Source organism: Mobula birostris, chromosome 2 (assembly GCF_030028105.1).
Source record: "Mobula birostris isolate sMobBir1 chromosome 2, sMobBir1.hap1, whole genome shotgun sequence".
Classification (NCBI taxonomy): Eukaryota; Metazoa; Chordata; class Chondrichthyes; order Myliobatiformes; family Myliobatidae; genus Mobula; species Mobula birostris.
Window position 1 is genome coordinate 232,013,646 of NC_092371.1, and position 13,600 is coordinate 232,027,245.

At 42.3% G+C, this 13,600-nt stretch overlaps 1 protein-coding gene across 2 annotated transcripts in view; it reads left to right on the forward strand.

The window, feature by feature from the left end:
- mcm9 (minichromosome maintenance 9 homologous recombination repair factor) overlaps nucleotides 1-13,600 on the forward strand; it is a 63,936-nt gene that overhangs the window by 35,023 nt on the left and 15,313 nt on the right. For both annotated transcript variants that reach the window (XM_072279223.1, XM_072279232.1), the window contains exons 7-9: nucleotides 9-134; nucleotides 1,262-1,381; nucleotides 12,482-12,656. In XM_072279223.1, the coding sequence (XP_072135324.1) occupies nucleotides 9-134; nucleotides 1,262-1,381; nucleotides 12,482-12,656 (421 nt within the window). The remainder of the gene's footprint in view (nucleotides 1-8; nucleotides 135-1,261; nucleotides 1,382-12,481; nucleotides 12,657-13,600) is intronic.

Genomic DNA, 13,600 nt, shown 5'->3' on the forward strand with positions numbered 1-13,600 from the left:
TTTTTAAGGAAGAAATGAGATTCTGGCCAGCCTTTGTCCACAGGTATTTGGAATGTATGTGGTTAAGCTCGCGGTTGCCATGGTGTTAGCAGGTGGAGTGCAAAGAATTGATGCAGCTGGCACCAAAGTTCGAGGTTAGTGCTGTGGCAGTAGATATGAAATGTTATTGAACTGACATTGTTTTTAATTAGTGTGTATTTCTACCTGGTTTGTAGAAATATTTTAATTATCTGTATTTTTTACTTCCATCTTGCGTGTATCTGCACAATTACCTCCAGTCTCATTTTGAAGATGAAGCCCTCTGTTAAGTCTCATGTTGTATTTTGTTCGTTGAATGGGCAGAAGATCTAAATGTATTAGTCATATGAAGCAATGTATGAAGATGCTCTTATATATTATGTACATTTAAATGCACTTGTCTTTTCATCTGCTTTTATTTTACCCCTTAATTTGTTGGTATTCTAATACTCACAGAGCACTACAACACCAAATCAGGCCCTTCAGCCCATCTAATTCATGCCAAATGGTTCTCTACCTTCCATCGACACTCACCTGGACCAATGTCCTCCATACTCCTCCCATGCATGTACTTATCCACACTTCTCTTAAATGTTGCAATTTAACCCACATCCACTACTTCCACCGGCAGCTTTGTCCACACTCACCACTCTCTGAGTGAAGAAGTTCCCTGTAAATATTTCAGCTTTCACCCTTAACCTATGACCTCTAGTTCCAGTCTCACCCAGTGGAAAAACCTGCTTGCATTTACCTTATCTAGATCCCTCATAATTTTGTATTCCTCTGTCAAATCTTCCCTCGTTCTCTATCGCTCCAGGGAAAAACATCCCAACCTATTTAACCTTGCCCTATAACCCAGGTAAGCTTTTAACACGTTTTAAATTTTTTTTAATCATGTGTACTTTTAAATGTATCTGTTGATTAGTTTTAAAATGGCTATGGCAGATTTATAGACCTAAAAAGCCTTTAAATGCTGCCTAGTAGTCAAAGGTCATCAGATTACTTGGAGGCTGGTTATGCTGCCTACTTGCCTTCCAGAACCTCTTCTGCCCTGAGGGATTCCTAGAAGGTTGATTCAGTCCTCTGAATCCAGGAAAAGACCAGTTTGGTGGGGAGTAAGGATGGCAAGAATGGTCTGGCAGGCTTCAATAAGTGTGCACTCTCATTTTCCTGGTGCAGGCTGAGTGCATGTAGTTAATTACTGAAAGAGCGTGTACCCTTTAATTGTTCCTTTGTTTTGAAGGTGAGCCTCATCTCTTACTGGTTGGGGATCCCGGAACTGGGAAATCTCAATTTCTCAAATACGCTGCAAAAATTGTACCCCGGTCGGTCCTGACAGCTGGAATTGGGTCTACTAGTGCAGGTAAGGGAAATATTGATATATCGTACAAAGATAAAAGAAATATTTACAAGACTGTAAATCATGCAAGTCTCTATGATTTTAATTCTCCATTATTTTTACAGAGCTGCATTTGAAATTTACAACCAAAATATGATTCTTGTTACACATTCACTAATAGTCTGGTATCCAACTCATAAATGCAAGTAATTAAATAAAAATCTGTATTTTAAAAATAAATCAGTCTCAGTAACAGTGAACACAGGACTGCTGTAAAAACACATCTGGGTTTCCAGCTCAGCTAAATCCTCTCAACTCACCTCGATGAAGGGCCACCTCTTGTTTATTCCAGCAGTCAACCCTGCCCCATTGGAAATGAAAATGGAAAATACTGGAAATACTCAGCAGGTCAGGTCACAGCTGTGGATTAAAAAAAAGTTAATGTTTCAAGTCAAAAACCATCATGGAACATAGAACAGTACAGCACAGTACAAGCCCTTTTGTCCATGATATTGTAGCAACCTGTTAGAGTCATAGAAAACTACCGCACAGAAACAGGCTGTTCGGCCCATCTGAACCATGTTGAACCATTTAAACTATCTGGTCCCATCGCCTGCTCCTGGACCATAGCCTCCAGCCCTCTCCCATCCATCTAACTACCCAAACTTCTCTTAAACATTGGATCCACCACTTGCACTGGCAGCTCATTACGTACTCTCAATACCTTCTTGGTGAAGAAGTTTCCCCTCATGTTCCCCTAAAACAAATTTCACCTTTCGCCCTTAACTCATGACCTCTAGTTGTGGTCTCAACTAGACTTTTAACTTTCCCCAAGATTAAACTAGTGCTTCTTTCCCTACCCACATAGTCGTCCATTTTGCTTTCATCCATATCAAAAAGTCTCTCAAATGTCCCTGATGTGTCTGCCTCTACCACCACTCCTGGCAGTGTGTTCTACTCTCTCAACACTCTCTGTTTAAAAATAAAGCATCTATCTTTGACATCAGCCCCCACCCCCCACCCACCCATACATTCTTCCATTCACCTTAAAATTATGCCCTCTCCCCTTAGCCATTTCCACACTTGGAAATTGCCTCTGGCTATCCACTAAGTCTATGCTTCCTATATGATTATATATCTCTATCAAGTTTCCTCTTATTCTTCTTCACTTCAAAGACAAAAGCCCTAGTTGCTCAACCTATCCTCATAAGACATGCTCTCCAATCTTGTTAAATCTCCTCTCCATCTTCTCTAAAACTTCCATATTCTTCCTCTAATCAGGGAACCAGCACATTGAAGACTGGGTGTGGATCAGAACTGGGCTGGTGAATTGAAGGTTGTTGGGGAGGGGAGATGTCTGTGATGAGGTAAAAATGGGTTGACAATTGGGATAAACTGTAAATAAGATTATCTAGTCAATGACAGACTGGGAGCAGTTAGAGAGTGAGAACGTGTACAAAATACTATAGGAATTGTGAAATGCAGAGCAGGAAGGCACGCCTTTCAGGTTAGGCTGCGCATGTCTTGTACTCCCAGAGGAGAAAATAGAAAAAAGCTGGAGGGGATAAAAAATAAACATGCAGAGCCAAAATCAGTATCAGGTTTAATATTGAAAACACAAGAAGATCTGCAGATGCTGGAAGACCAAAGCAACATACACAAAATGATGGAGGAACTCAGCAGGCTAGGCTGCATGTATGGAAAAGAGTAAAGAGTTGACGTTTTGGGCCGAGACCCTTCATTAGGACAGGAAAGGAAGAGGGGAAGTCAGAGTAAGAAGATGTGGGGAGGGGAGGAAGAAGTACAAGGTGGTAGGTGATAGGAGAAGCTGGAAGAGGGGGACGGGTGAAGTAACAAGCTGGGAAGTTGATTGATGAAAGAGATAAAGGTCTGGAGAAGGGGGAATCTGATAGGAGAGTACAGAAGGCCATGGAAGAATGGGAAGGAGGAGGAGCACCAGAGGGAGGTGATAAGCAGGTAAGGTGATATCATGAAAGAGCTGACTTCCTCCAACATTTTGTGTGTGTTCCTCAGGGTTAATATCACTGGCATAAGTTGTGAAATTAGTTGTTTTGAGGCAGCAGTACATCGCAATACATAATAAGAAAAAAACGCTATAAATTAGAACATATATACAGCATTACAGTTGTAGCGACTACTTAAGAACAAACTAAAAGTCGCTGAGGGGTTAAGTGGGGGAGTATTGCACTGTATGACGTGCTTCCAACTAATTGAATTCGAAATTGAAAAAGTATGTTTAATCCTTTTTTACAAACCATCAATAAAATAAATCAACGCTTCTGTAATTCATGTAAAACAGAGGCAAGCATAATTGAACCAAATTTAAACAAGGACGAGCGGTCAGCAAAAATATATGCTCTCTGTACTTAACCCTCTCTATGCCGCCAGCCGATCCCACAAGACAAACCCACGTGACGAATTACCTTAACCCAGAGTGAGGATGTGTAACACGAAGACATTACAGACTGACAATAAATAGATACACGGCTCCTTCAACAGTGTATACAATATTACAGAAGAAAGCTTCACCTCTTGAAGTGATGTAGCATGTCTAGGACATCTTATTTGGTGCACAAAGTGCCACAGACCCATCTTGGGTTTCAATTTATGAGTCATAATTATAAACCAAAGATAACATTTTAAAGATTTGATTTTATATTTACAGGTTTAGTTATTATTATTATGATTATGAGGACACGCAGTCCCCTTTTATTGTTATTTAGTAATGCATGCGTTAAGAAATGATAAAATGTTTTTCCAGAATGATATCATGAAAACACATGACAAACCGACTTAAAAACTAACAAAAACCACTTAATTATAACATATAGTTATAGCAGTGCAAAGCCATACAGTAATTTGATGAGAACAGACCATGGCACAGTAAAAGTCCCAAAGTCTCTCGAAAGTCCCATCATCTCACGCAGACGGTGAACCTCCAGCACCGCCAACTTGCCGGTGCAGCATACTGGAAGCATCCGACCACAGTCCGACTCCCAGTCCGTCCGAAAAACTCCGAGCCTCTGACCCACCTCTTCGACACCGAGCGCCGAGCACCATCTCTGCCAAGCGCCTCGACCCCGGCCCCGGCAACAGGCAATAGGCAAAGCCAAGGATTTGGGGCCTTCCCCTCTGGAGATACTCGATCGCACAGTAGCAGTGGCAGTGAAGCAGGCATTTCAGAAGTTACTCCAGGTGTTCCTCTGCAGTTCCCACGGCTGTCTCCATCAAATCCGGATTGTGCATGGCCCCCTAGTTAACACATATCGATATTAATTTGGAACGGCCGCGCGCGCGCTGCGTCGCACCGCCATCTTCTCCTCCCGCCATTTTATTGACTGGTCAGTTTAAAGCTATTATTTACAGAGTAGCTTCTTCATGACCTTCTGAATCCAATTTCTAAAAGGGAAGTAGATTGTTTTGGTGCTTATTTTAATTTTCTGTTTTTTGAACTCACTTCATTAGTATCTTTTCTTTGTGGAAACTAGCTTCAGACACACCCCAGAGGCAGTTTTTACTACATTGTTAATTGCCCATTTGTAGGCGGCTTTTACACTAACTTGTTTCAGTATTGGATCAGCATTGTAGGGCAGCACAGCGAGTAGCGGTTAGCGTACAGATGGCTGTCATTAGATATATTTGAAGTGGAGGTGGATAGGTTCTTGATTAGTCAGGGTGTCAAATGTTGTGGGGAGAAGGCAGGAGAATGGTGTTGAAAGGGATAACAAATCAGCCATGATGGAATAGCGGAGCAGATTCAATGGGCTAAATGGCCTAATTCTGCTCCTATCTCTTATTGTCTTATAGTAATGCACTAATACAGCATCAGAAATAAGATTGAGCTTCAATTCATGGCACTGTCTGTCTGGAACTTGTATGTTCTTCCCGTGAGGTGTGGACTTCCTCTGGGTGCTCCAGTTTCCTTCCACATTCCAAAGGCGTACAGTTAAGTTGTGGCCTTAAGCACTTGTGGGCTGCCTAGCATAATCCTCACCAACTTGATTTGACACAATCAGTGCATTTCATTGTATGTTTCAATACAGGTGACAAATAAAGTTATTCTATCTAAAAAAAGATGGGAAGCGAAAAAACCCTATTTTCTTTTTTGTAAGGGGTGGTACGGTAGAGTAGTGATTAGCACAGCGTAATTAGTGATTAGTACCTGTGATGGGTTCAATTCCTGCCAGTAAGAGTTAGTATGTTTTCTCCCCGTGACTACGTAGATTTCCTCCAGGTGCTCCGGTTTCCTCCTACATTCCAAAGACATACCGGTTGGTAGGCTAGTTTTTCATTGTAAATTATCCCATCATTAGGCTAAGATTAAATCGGGGGTGACAGGCCATAAGGGCCTATTCTGCACTGTACCTAAATAAATAATCTGGATATGTTAGATGTAATAAGCCTCAGTTATTTCTTACAAAAACTGATAACCTGACTTGGATTATGTGTATTATAAAACAGGTGTACTTTTTAGAATTAGCAGTTAGAGCAACACTGTTACAGCTGGGTTTGTTCCAGAGTTCAGACTTCAATTCCAACGAGTCTGTACGTTCTCCCCGTGAACTGAGAGGATTTACTCCTGATGTTCTGGCTTCCTCTGGGTACAGGTGTCCCCCGCTTTTCGAACGTTTGCTTTATGAAACCTCGCTGTTATGAAAGACCTACATTAGTTACCTGTTTTCACTAACAGAAGGTGCTTTCACTGTTATGAAAAAAGGCAGTGCGCGAAAAAAGCAGCCGCGATAAAAGGCAATGCGTGCCCCAAGCGGCCAAGCTCCTCCCCCGGAACTGCATTCTCACCGGCATTGCTTAAACACGTGCCTGTCAGCAATTGTTAGCAAGATGAGTTCCAAGGTATCAGAAAAGCCTAAAAGAGCTCGTAAGGGTGTTAAATTTAGCGTAAAACTAGACATAATTAAGCGTTTCGATCGTGCTGAACAAAGGAAGGACAAAATGAGTTTAGCTGGTGGAAGTTGACGAAGATGATGTTGAAGAGGTTTTGGCATCCCATGACCAAGAACTGATAGATGAAGTGCTGATGCAATTGGAAGAGGAAAGGATAACAATCGAAACTGAATGCAGTAGCGAACGGACCGAAAGTGAAGTCGTCCAGGAACTGAACGTGAAGCAACTGCATGAGATTTTCGCTGCAATGATTGCAGAAAAGTACAACTTTAATTTTGAAAGGGTATGTAGGTTTAAGGCATATTTGCAAGATGGTTTGAGTGCTTACAAAGAACTGAAGATAGAAAAATGTGCGAGGCTAAGCAGTCAAGCATACTGTCGTTTTTCAAGCCTTTCACATCAGCCACAGCAGACAACGAACCTCGACCTTCGACATTGAGGCAGGCAGATATAGAAAAAGATGACCTGCCTGCCCTGATGGAAACAGATGACGATGAGATGACACCCAGGTATCCCACCACCCCAACCACCTGGCCGCGGACCGATACATTGCCGCGGAGAATGCAGCGGTAACCGGGATGCACCCAGCCCATCTTTAAGAAAAAAAAGCCGAAATAAACAAGCTAATTAATTAGGTGCCGCCCGGCACGTAAACATCGGCCCAGATCAGAGGCGATTGTCAATTGCACTGCATTCTTCGCGGATCAGTATCGGTTGGCGGCCTGGAGGTTGGGGACCACTGCACCACCCCAACCTCTGACGACTCAGCCTAACACAGAATCATCAGTGTGCTCGGCGCTGTCTTCCTGATTCCGGTAAGTGATACTACACTGTACATACATTATTTCTACTTTATATAGGCTGCGGATTTTTAGGTGTTATTAGGTATGATTTGGCAGCTTCATAGCTTAAAGGTTACTGGAGAGAGTGTTTCTGCTGAGAGCGCTTGCGTGAGATTTTCGCTATGGAGAACAGTGCGGCAATGATTGTAGAAAAGTATTTCTACTTTGTATAGGCTGTGTATTTATCATATCATTCCTGCTTTTACTATATGTTACTGTTATTTTAGGTTTTATATGTTATTTGGCATGATTTGGTAGGTTATTTTTTGGGTCTGTGAACACTCACAAATTTTTGCCATATAAATTAATGGTAATTGCTTCTTCACTTTACGACATTCCGGCTTACGAGCCATTTCATAGGAACACTGTACCTTCGGATGGCAGGGGAAACCTGTACTCGATAATCCAAAGACCTACAGGTTGGTAGGTTAATTGGTCATTGTAAATTGCCTTGAGATTAGGCTAGGGTTAAATGGGTGAGCTGCTGGGCAGTGTGGCTCGTTGCGCCAGAAGAGCCTGTTCTGTGCTAAATAATAATAATAACTATAAATAAATCAATCTATTGAGTAAGTTTTAAATGTCTCTAACTAGAAGTACATAAAAAAGATATAGAAAGCCTTTGGCAGCTACTGTAGATTGATCTGAGGCTGGGTATGCTGCTTTTCGAGCTCCTCTTCCCCTCCCAACAACAGTTATATTATCTCCATGCAATGTCCTTTCACGGAGAGTAGAATTGGCCTGTGATTACTGCCAGGGCCACTGAGCTACCAATCAATGGCATGTATTCTGCAAGAAACAGCAGCTGTGTTTAACAAATTCAAACAATTATCAAACTGTGAAAGAAAGCTTATTCCTTGCAAAGTTCAGTGCACTTGTTCTGACTGGTGTTGTAGAACCATAGAACCATAGAAACTACAGCACAGAAACAGGCCCTTTGGCCCTTCTTGGCTGTACCCAACCATTTTCTGCCTAGTCCCACTGACCTGCACACGGACCATATCCCTCCATACACCTCCCATCCATGTGTCCGTCCAATCGTCCAATTTATTCTTAAATGTTAAAAAAGAACCCGCATTTACCACCTCGTCTGGCAGCTCATTCCATACTCCCACCACTCTCTGTGTGAAGAAGCCCTCCCTAATGTTCCCTTTAAACTTTTCCCCCCTCACCCTTAACCCATGTCCTCTGGTTTTTTTCTCCCCTTGCCTCAGTGGAAAAAGCCTGCTTGCATTCACTCTATCTATACCCATCATAATTTTATATACCTCTATCAAATCTCCCCTCATTCTTCTACGCTCCAGGGAATAAAGTCCTAACCTATTCAACTTTTCTCTGCAACTGAGTTTCTCAAGTACCGGCAACATCCTTGTAAACCTTCTCTGCACTCTTTCAACCTTATTTATATCCTTCCTGTAATTTGGTGACCAAAACTGAACACAATACTCCAGCTTCGGCCTCACCAATGCCTTATACAACCTCATCATAACATTCCAGCTTTTATACTCAATACTTCGATTAATAAAGGCCAATGTACCAAAAGCTCTCTTTACGACCCTATCTACCTGTGACGACACTTTTAGGGAATTTTGTATCTGTATTCCCAGATCCCTCTGTTCCACTGCACTCCTCAGTGCCTTACCATTAACCTTGTATGTTCTACGTTGGTTTGTCCTTCCAACGTGCAATACCTCACACTTGTCAGTATTAAACTCCATCTGCCATTTTTCAGCCCATTTTTCCAGCTGGTCCAAGTCCCTCTGCAGGCTCTGAAAACCTTCTTCACTGTCTACAACACCTCCAATCTTTGTATCATCAGCAAACTTGCTGATCCAATTTACCACATTATCATCCAGATCATTGATATAGATGACAAATAACAATGGACCCAGCACTGATCCCTGTGGCACACCACTAGTCACAGGCCTCCACTCAGAGAAGCAATTCTCTACCACCACTCTCTGGCTTCTTCCATCGAGCCAATGTGTAATCCAATTTACCACCTCTCCATGTATACCTAGTAACTGAATTTTCCTAACTAACCTCCCATGCGGGACCTTGTCAAAGGCCTTACTGAAGTCCATGTAGACAATATCCACTGCCTTCCCTTCATCCACTTTCCTGGTAACCTCCTCAAAAAACTCCAACAGATTGGTCAAACATGACCTACCACGCACAAAGCCATGTTGACTAAGCCCCTGTCTATCCAAATGCTTGCAGATTCTGTCTCTTAGTACTCCCTCCAATAACTTACCTACTACTGATGTTAAACTCACCGGCCTATAATTTCCTGGATTACTTTTCGATTCTTTTTTAAACAGCGGAACAACATGAGCCACTCTCCAATCCTCCGGCACTTCACCCGTAGACAGCGACATTTTAAATATTTCTGCCAGGGCCCCCGCAATTTCAACACTAGTCTCCTTCAAGGTCCGAGGGAACACCCTGTCAGGTCCCGGGGATTTATCCACTTTAATTTTCCTCAAGAGAGCAAGCATCTCCTCTTTTTCAATCTGTACAGTTTCCATGGTCTCACTACTTGATTCCTTCAACTCCATAGATTTCATGCCAGCTTCCTTAGTAAATACAGATGCAAAAAACCTATTTAAGATCTCCCCCACTTCCTTTGGTTCCGCACAAAGCCGACCACTCTGATCTTCAAGAGGACCAATTTTATCCCTTACAATCCTTTTGCTCTTAATATACTTGTAAGAGCTCTTTGGATTATCCTTCACTTTGACTGCCAAGGCAACCTCATGTCTTCTTTTAGCCCTCCTGATTTCTTTCTTAAGTATTTTCTTGCACTTCTTATACTCCTCAAGCACCTGATTTACCCCCTGTTTCCTATACATTTCATACAACTCCCTCTTCTTCTTTATCAGAGTTGCAATATCCCTTGAGAACCAAGGTTCCTTATTCCTATTCAATTTAGCTTTAATCCTGACAGGAACATACAAACTCTGCACTCTCAAAATTTCCCCTTTGAAGGCTTCCCACCTACTAATCACACCTTTGCCAGAGAACAACCTGTCCCAATCCACGCTTTTTCGATCCTTTCTCATTTCTTCAAATTTGGCCTTCTTCCAGTTCAGAACCTCAACCCTAGGACCAGATCTATCCTTGTCCATGATCAAATTGAAACTAATGGTGTTATGATCACTGGAACCAAAGTGCTCCCCTACACAGACTTCTGTCACTTGCCCTAATTCGTTTCCTAACAGGAGATCCAATATTGCATCCCCTCTAGTTTAATGCAGTTTGCTCCCTGACTGCTGAGACATGTGTGCTGAGATGCCAGCAGCCACTCCTAATCCTGCCCAAGCAACCTTTCTCTGCTTGTGAGTCTAGATAATAAGTACTCGTCTTGGAATAGAAACAGGCCCTTTGGCCCATCTGATCTGTGAGAAACTATTAATCTTCCTAGTCCCATCGCCCTCTATACCCCTTCCATCCATGTACCTACTCAAATTTCTCCTAATTGTTGAAATTGAACTCACGTCATCCACTTCTGCTGGCAGCACGTTCTACACTCTCACCATCCTCTGAGAGTGAAGAAGTATATAACAATTACAGCACGGAAACTGGCCATCTTGGCCCTTCTAGTCCATGCTGAACTTTTACTCTCACAAGTACTTGCTCATGTTCCATTTAAACATTTCACCTTTCATCCTTAACCCATGACCCCTTAATTCTAGTCTCACCTAGCCTTTGAGGGATTTTAAAACGCTGTCATGACAACACCACAACAACAATGCTTTTTTCTGCTTCTGCTTGGTACTGCGCAAGCTGTTATAACGTGCAGTCGGTGTGAACGACGTGAGAGTTAAATTGTAAAGTGAGGTTTTTTGACTATTTAAAAATGCTGCCATGACGTGCCAGAACAGATGTTCGTTGTTTTCTTGAACGCCACCACCTAACGATTTCAGAACAGACGGACGAGACTGAAGCCAGTTGACCCATAGTTTACTGAATAAATAAGTATACTCACTTCGCCCTGTTTTCTGTCCTTGCTTGTATGAAGGTGGTTTACCTATTTATGCAAGTACTTCTCTGACAATAGATGTGTAACAGCCTAATGTAACATTGTATGGAAATACAAGATAACGCTGATGCAGATGTTTTATACATTTAACAAGGTGCTTTATTAATGTAACAGAGTTGGTCCGTTTTTCAGTGTTCGTTGTCAGCTGGGTCATACTGTCCATGAACTCCCTGTCGGTTGCCTCCATACGCTCCAGTATTTGTTTTTTTTAGTTTTAAGTCCTCCTGTGCGAGAGCCAAGAGCAATTCCTTTAAAGTTTTTCTACTCTGTAACTGGACAAACGCGCACGAAGTACATCGTTTCCTCTTCGCTTGTTTTCTGTGTGTCCTGTGCATGCCCAGTAGGAGGAGATTCGCCCAAATATCCGCCTAATGTGGACGGAGATATTTTGAAAAATGCTTAGTGTGGACGCCTGTCGTTTTTACTCGAAACCGGCGTTTTCAAAATTATGCGGCATAGTGTGGACGTAGCCATAAAGCACCCCGTCTGGCACTGACAGTGAAAGTCACTTAGGTCACATTTCTTCCCCATTCTGATGTTTGGTCTGGATAATAACTAAATCTCTTCATGTCTGGATGCTTTTATGCATCGAGTTGCTGCCACATGATTGGCTGATTTGATATTTGCCTTAACGAGCAGGTGTACCCAATAAAGTGGCTACTGAATGTATATCAAACCAAATATCGTGCTTCAAAGTAAATTTATTATCGAAATATATATATGTCAATATATACTACCTTGAGATACATTTTCTTGTAGCCATTTACAGGAAAATAAATATATTAAAATTTATGAAAAATTATACATAAAGGTGGACAAAATACCAACGTTCAAAAGGAGAATAATTTTGCATAAATAAATAAATACATAAACACTGAGAACATGAGTTATGAAGTCCTTGAAAGTAAGTCTGTAGATTGTGGAATCAGTCCAGAATTGAGGTCAGTGAAATTATCCACACTGGTTCAGGAGCCTGATGGCTGAAGGTTAATAACTATCCCTGAACCTGGTGATGAGAGACCTAAGGCTCTTGTACCTCCTACTAGATGGTGGTAGTGAGAGGCAGCTTGACCTGGATGGTGCGAGCCCTTGATGTTGGATGCTGCTTTCTTGTGGCAGCACTCCTTATAAACGGGCTCAGTGCTGAGGAGGGTTTTGGCTGTGATGGACTGGCCTGTATCCGTTAATTTTGTGGAGTTTTCCATTGTTGACTATTGGTGTTTCCATGCCAGCTTGCTGGATGAGCTGACAGTACCAGCACAAGCTCTCTGTCTCTGTGAGGTGTACCATAAGATTTGTTTTCTCTTCCACTTGCAGGTCTGACTGTGACAGCAGTAAAGGACTCTGGCGAGTGGAATTTGGAAGCAGGGGCACTGGTTCTGGCTGACGGAGGCCTTTGCTGCATTGACGAGTTCAACAGTATTAAAGAGCATGATAAGAGTAGCATTCATGAGGCAATGGAACAGCAGACTATCAGTGTGGCAAAGGCAGGGTAAGACTTCCTCATATCTTTTGAAGTTCATTTTCGCAAAGGACAGAGATTGATGTTTGGTTTCTGGTTAATTTTATTTCGAGATACAGCACAGTAACAGGGTCTTCTGGCCTAATGAGCCTGCACTGGCCAATCACAGCCATGAGACTAAATAACCTACTAACCCGTATGTACAGCTGAGGAACATGGGAGGACCCGGCAGAAACCCACACGGTCATGGGAAGAACGGACGAGCTCCTGACAGACAGTGGCATAATTGAACCCCGGTCGCTGGCACTCTAATAGCTTGATGCTAACTATTACACTTCCGTTCCTTGGTCTCCTTAATTTTAAAGGTTATTTAATTTATTTATCTATTTATTTAGAGATAGAGAACAGGGCCCTTCAACCCAATGAGCTGCACTGCACAGAAACCCTATTTAACCTTAACCTAATCACAGAACAATTTACAGTGACCGATTAACCTACTAACTGGTACATCTTTGGACTGTGGGAGGAAACTGGAGCACGTGGAGGAAACCCACGCGGTCATGGGGAGAATATACAAACTCCTTACAGACAGTGTCGGAATTGAACTCCAAACTCCACCTCAAGCTGGAATAGCGTTGTGCTGGCGGCTACATTACCATGGCGACCCCAACATTCAGTCTTCACAACAGCAAACTAAATTATTATTTATATTTCACAGCAAAGCCTCTGTGGTTATCAGAAGAACAAATCATATAATTGTAATATATAAATTAGACTGTTCCAATGGCAACTGTAGCTCACTGACTCTCAAAGCTACCTCTTCCCACCCTGTTACTTGTAAAAATGCCATCTCAATTGCCGTCTCTGCAGCATCTGCTCTCAGGATGAGGCTTTTCAAGCCAGAACTAATGAGATGTGCTCCTTCATCAACGAAAAGGGCTTCCCTTCCTCCGCCATCAATGCTGTCCTCACCT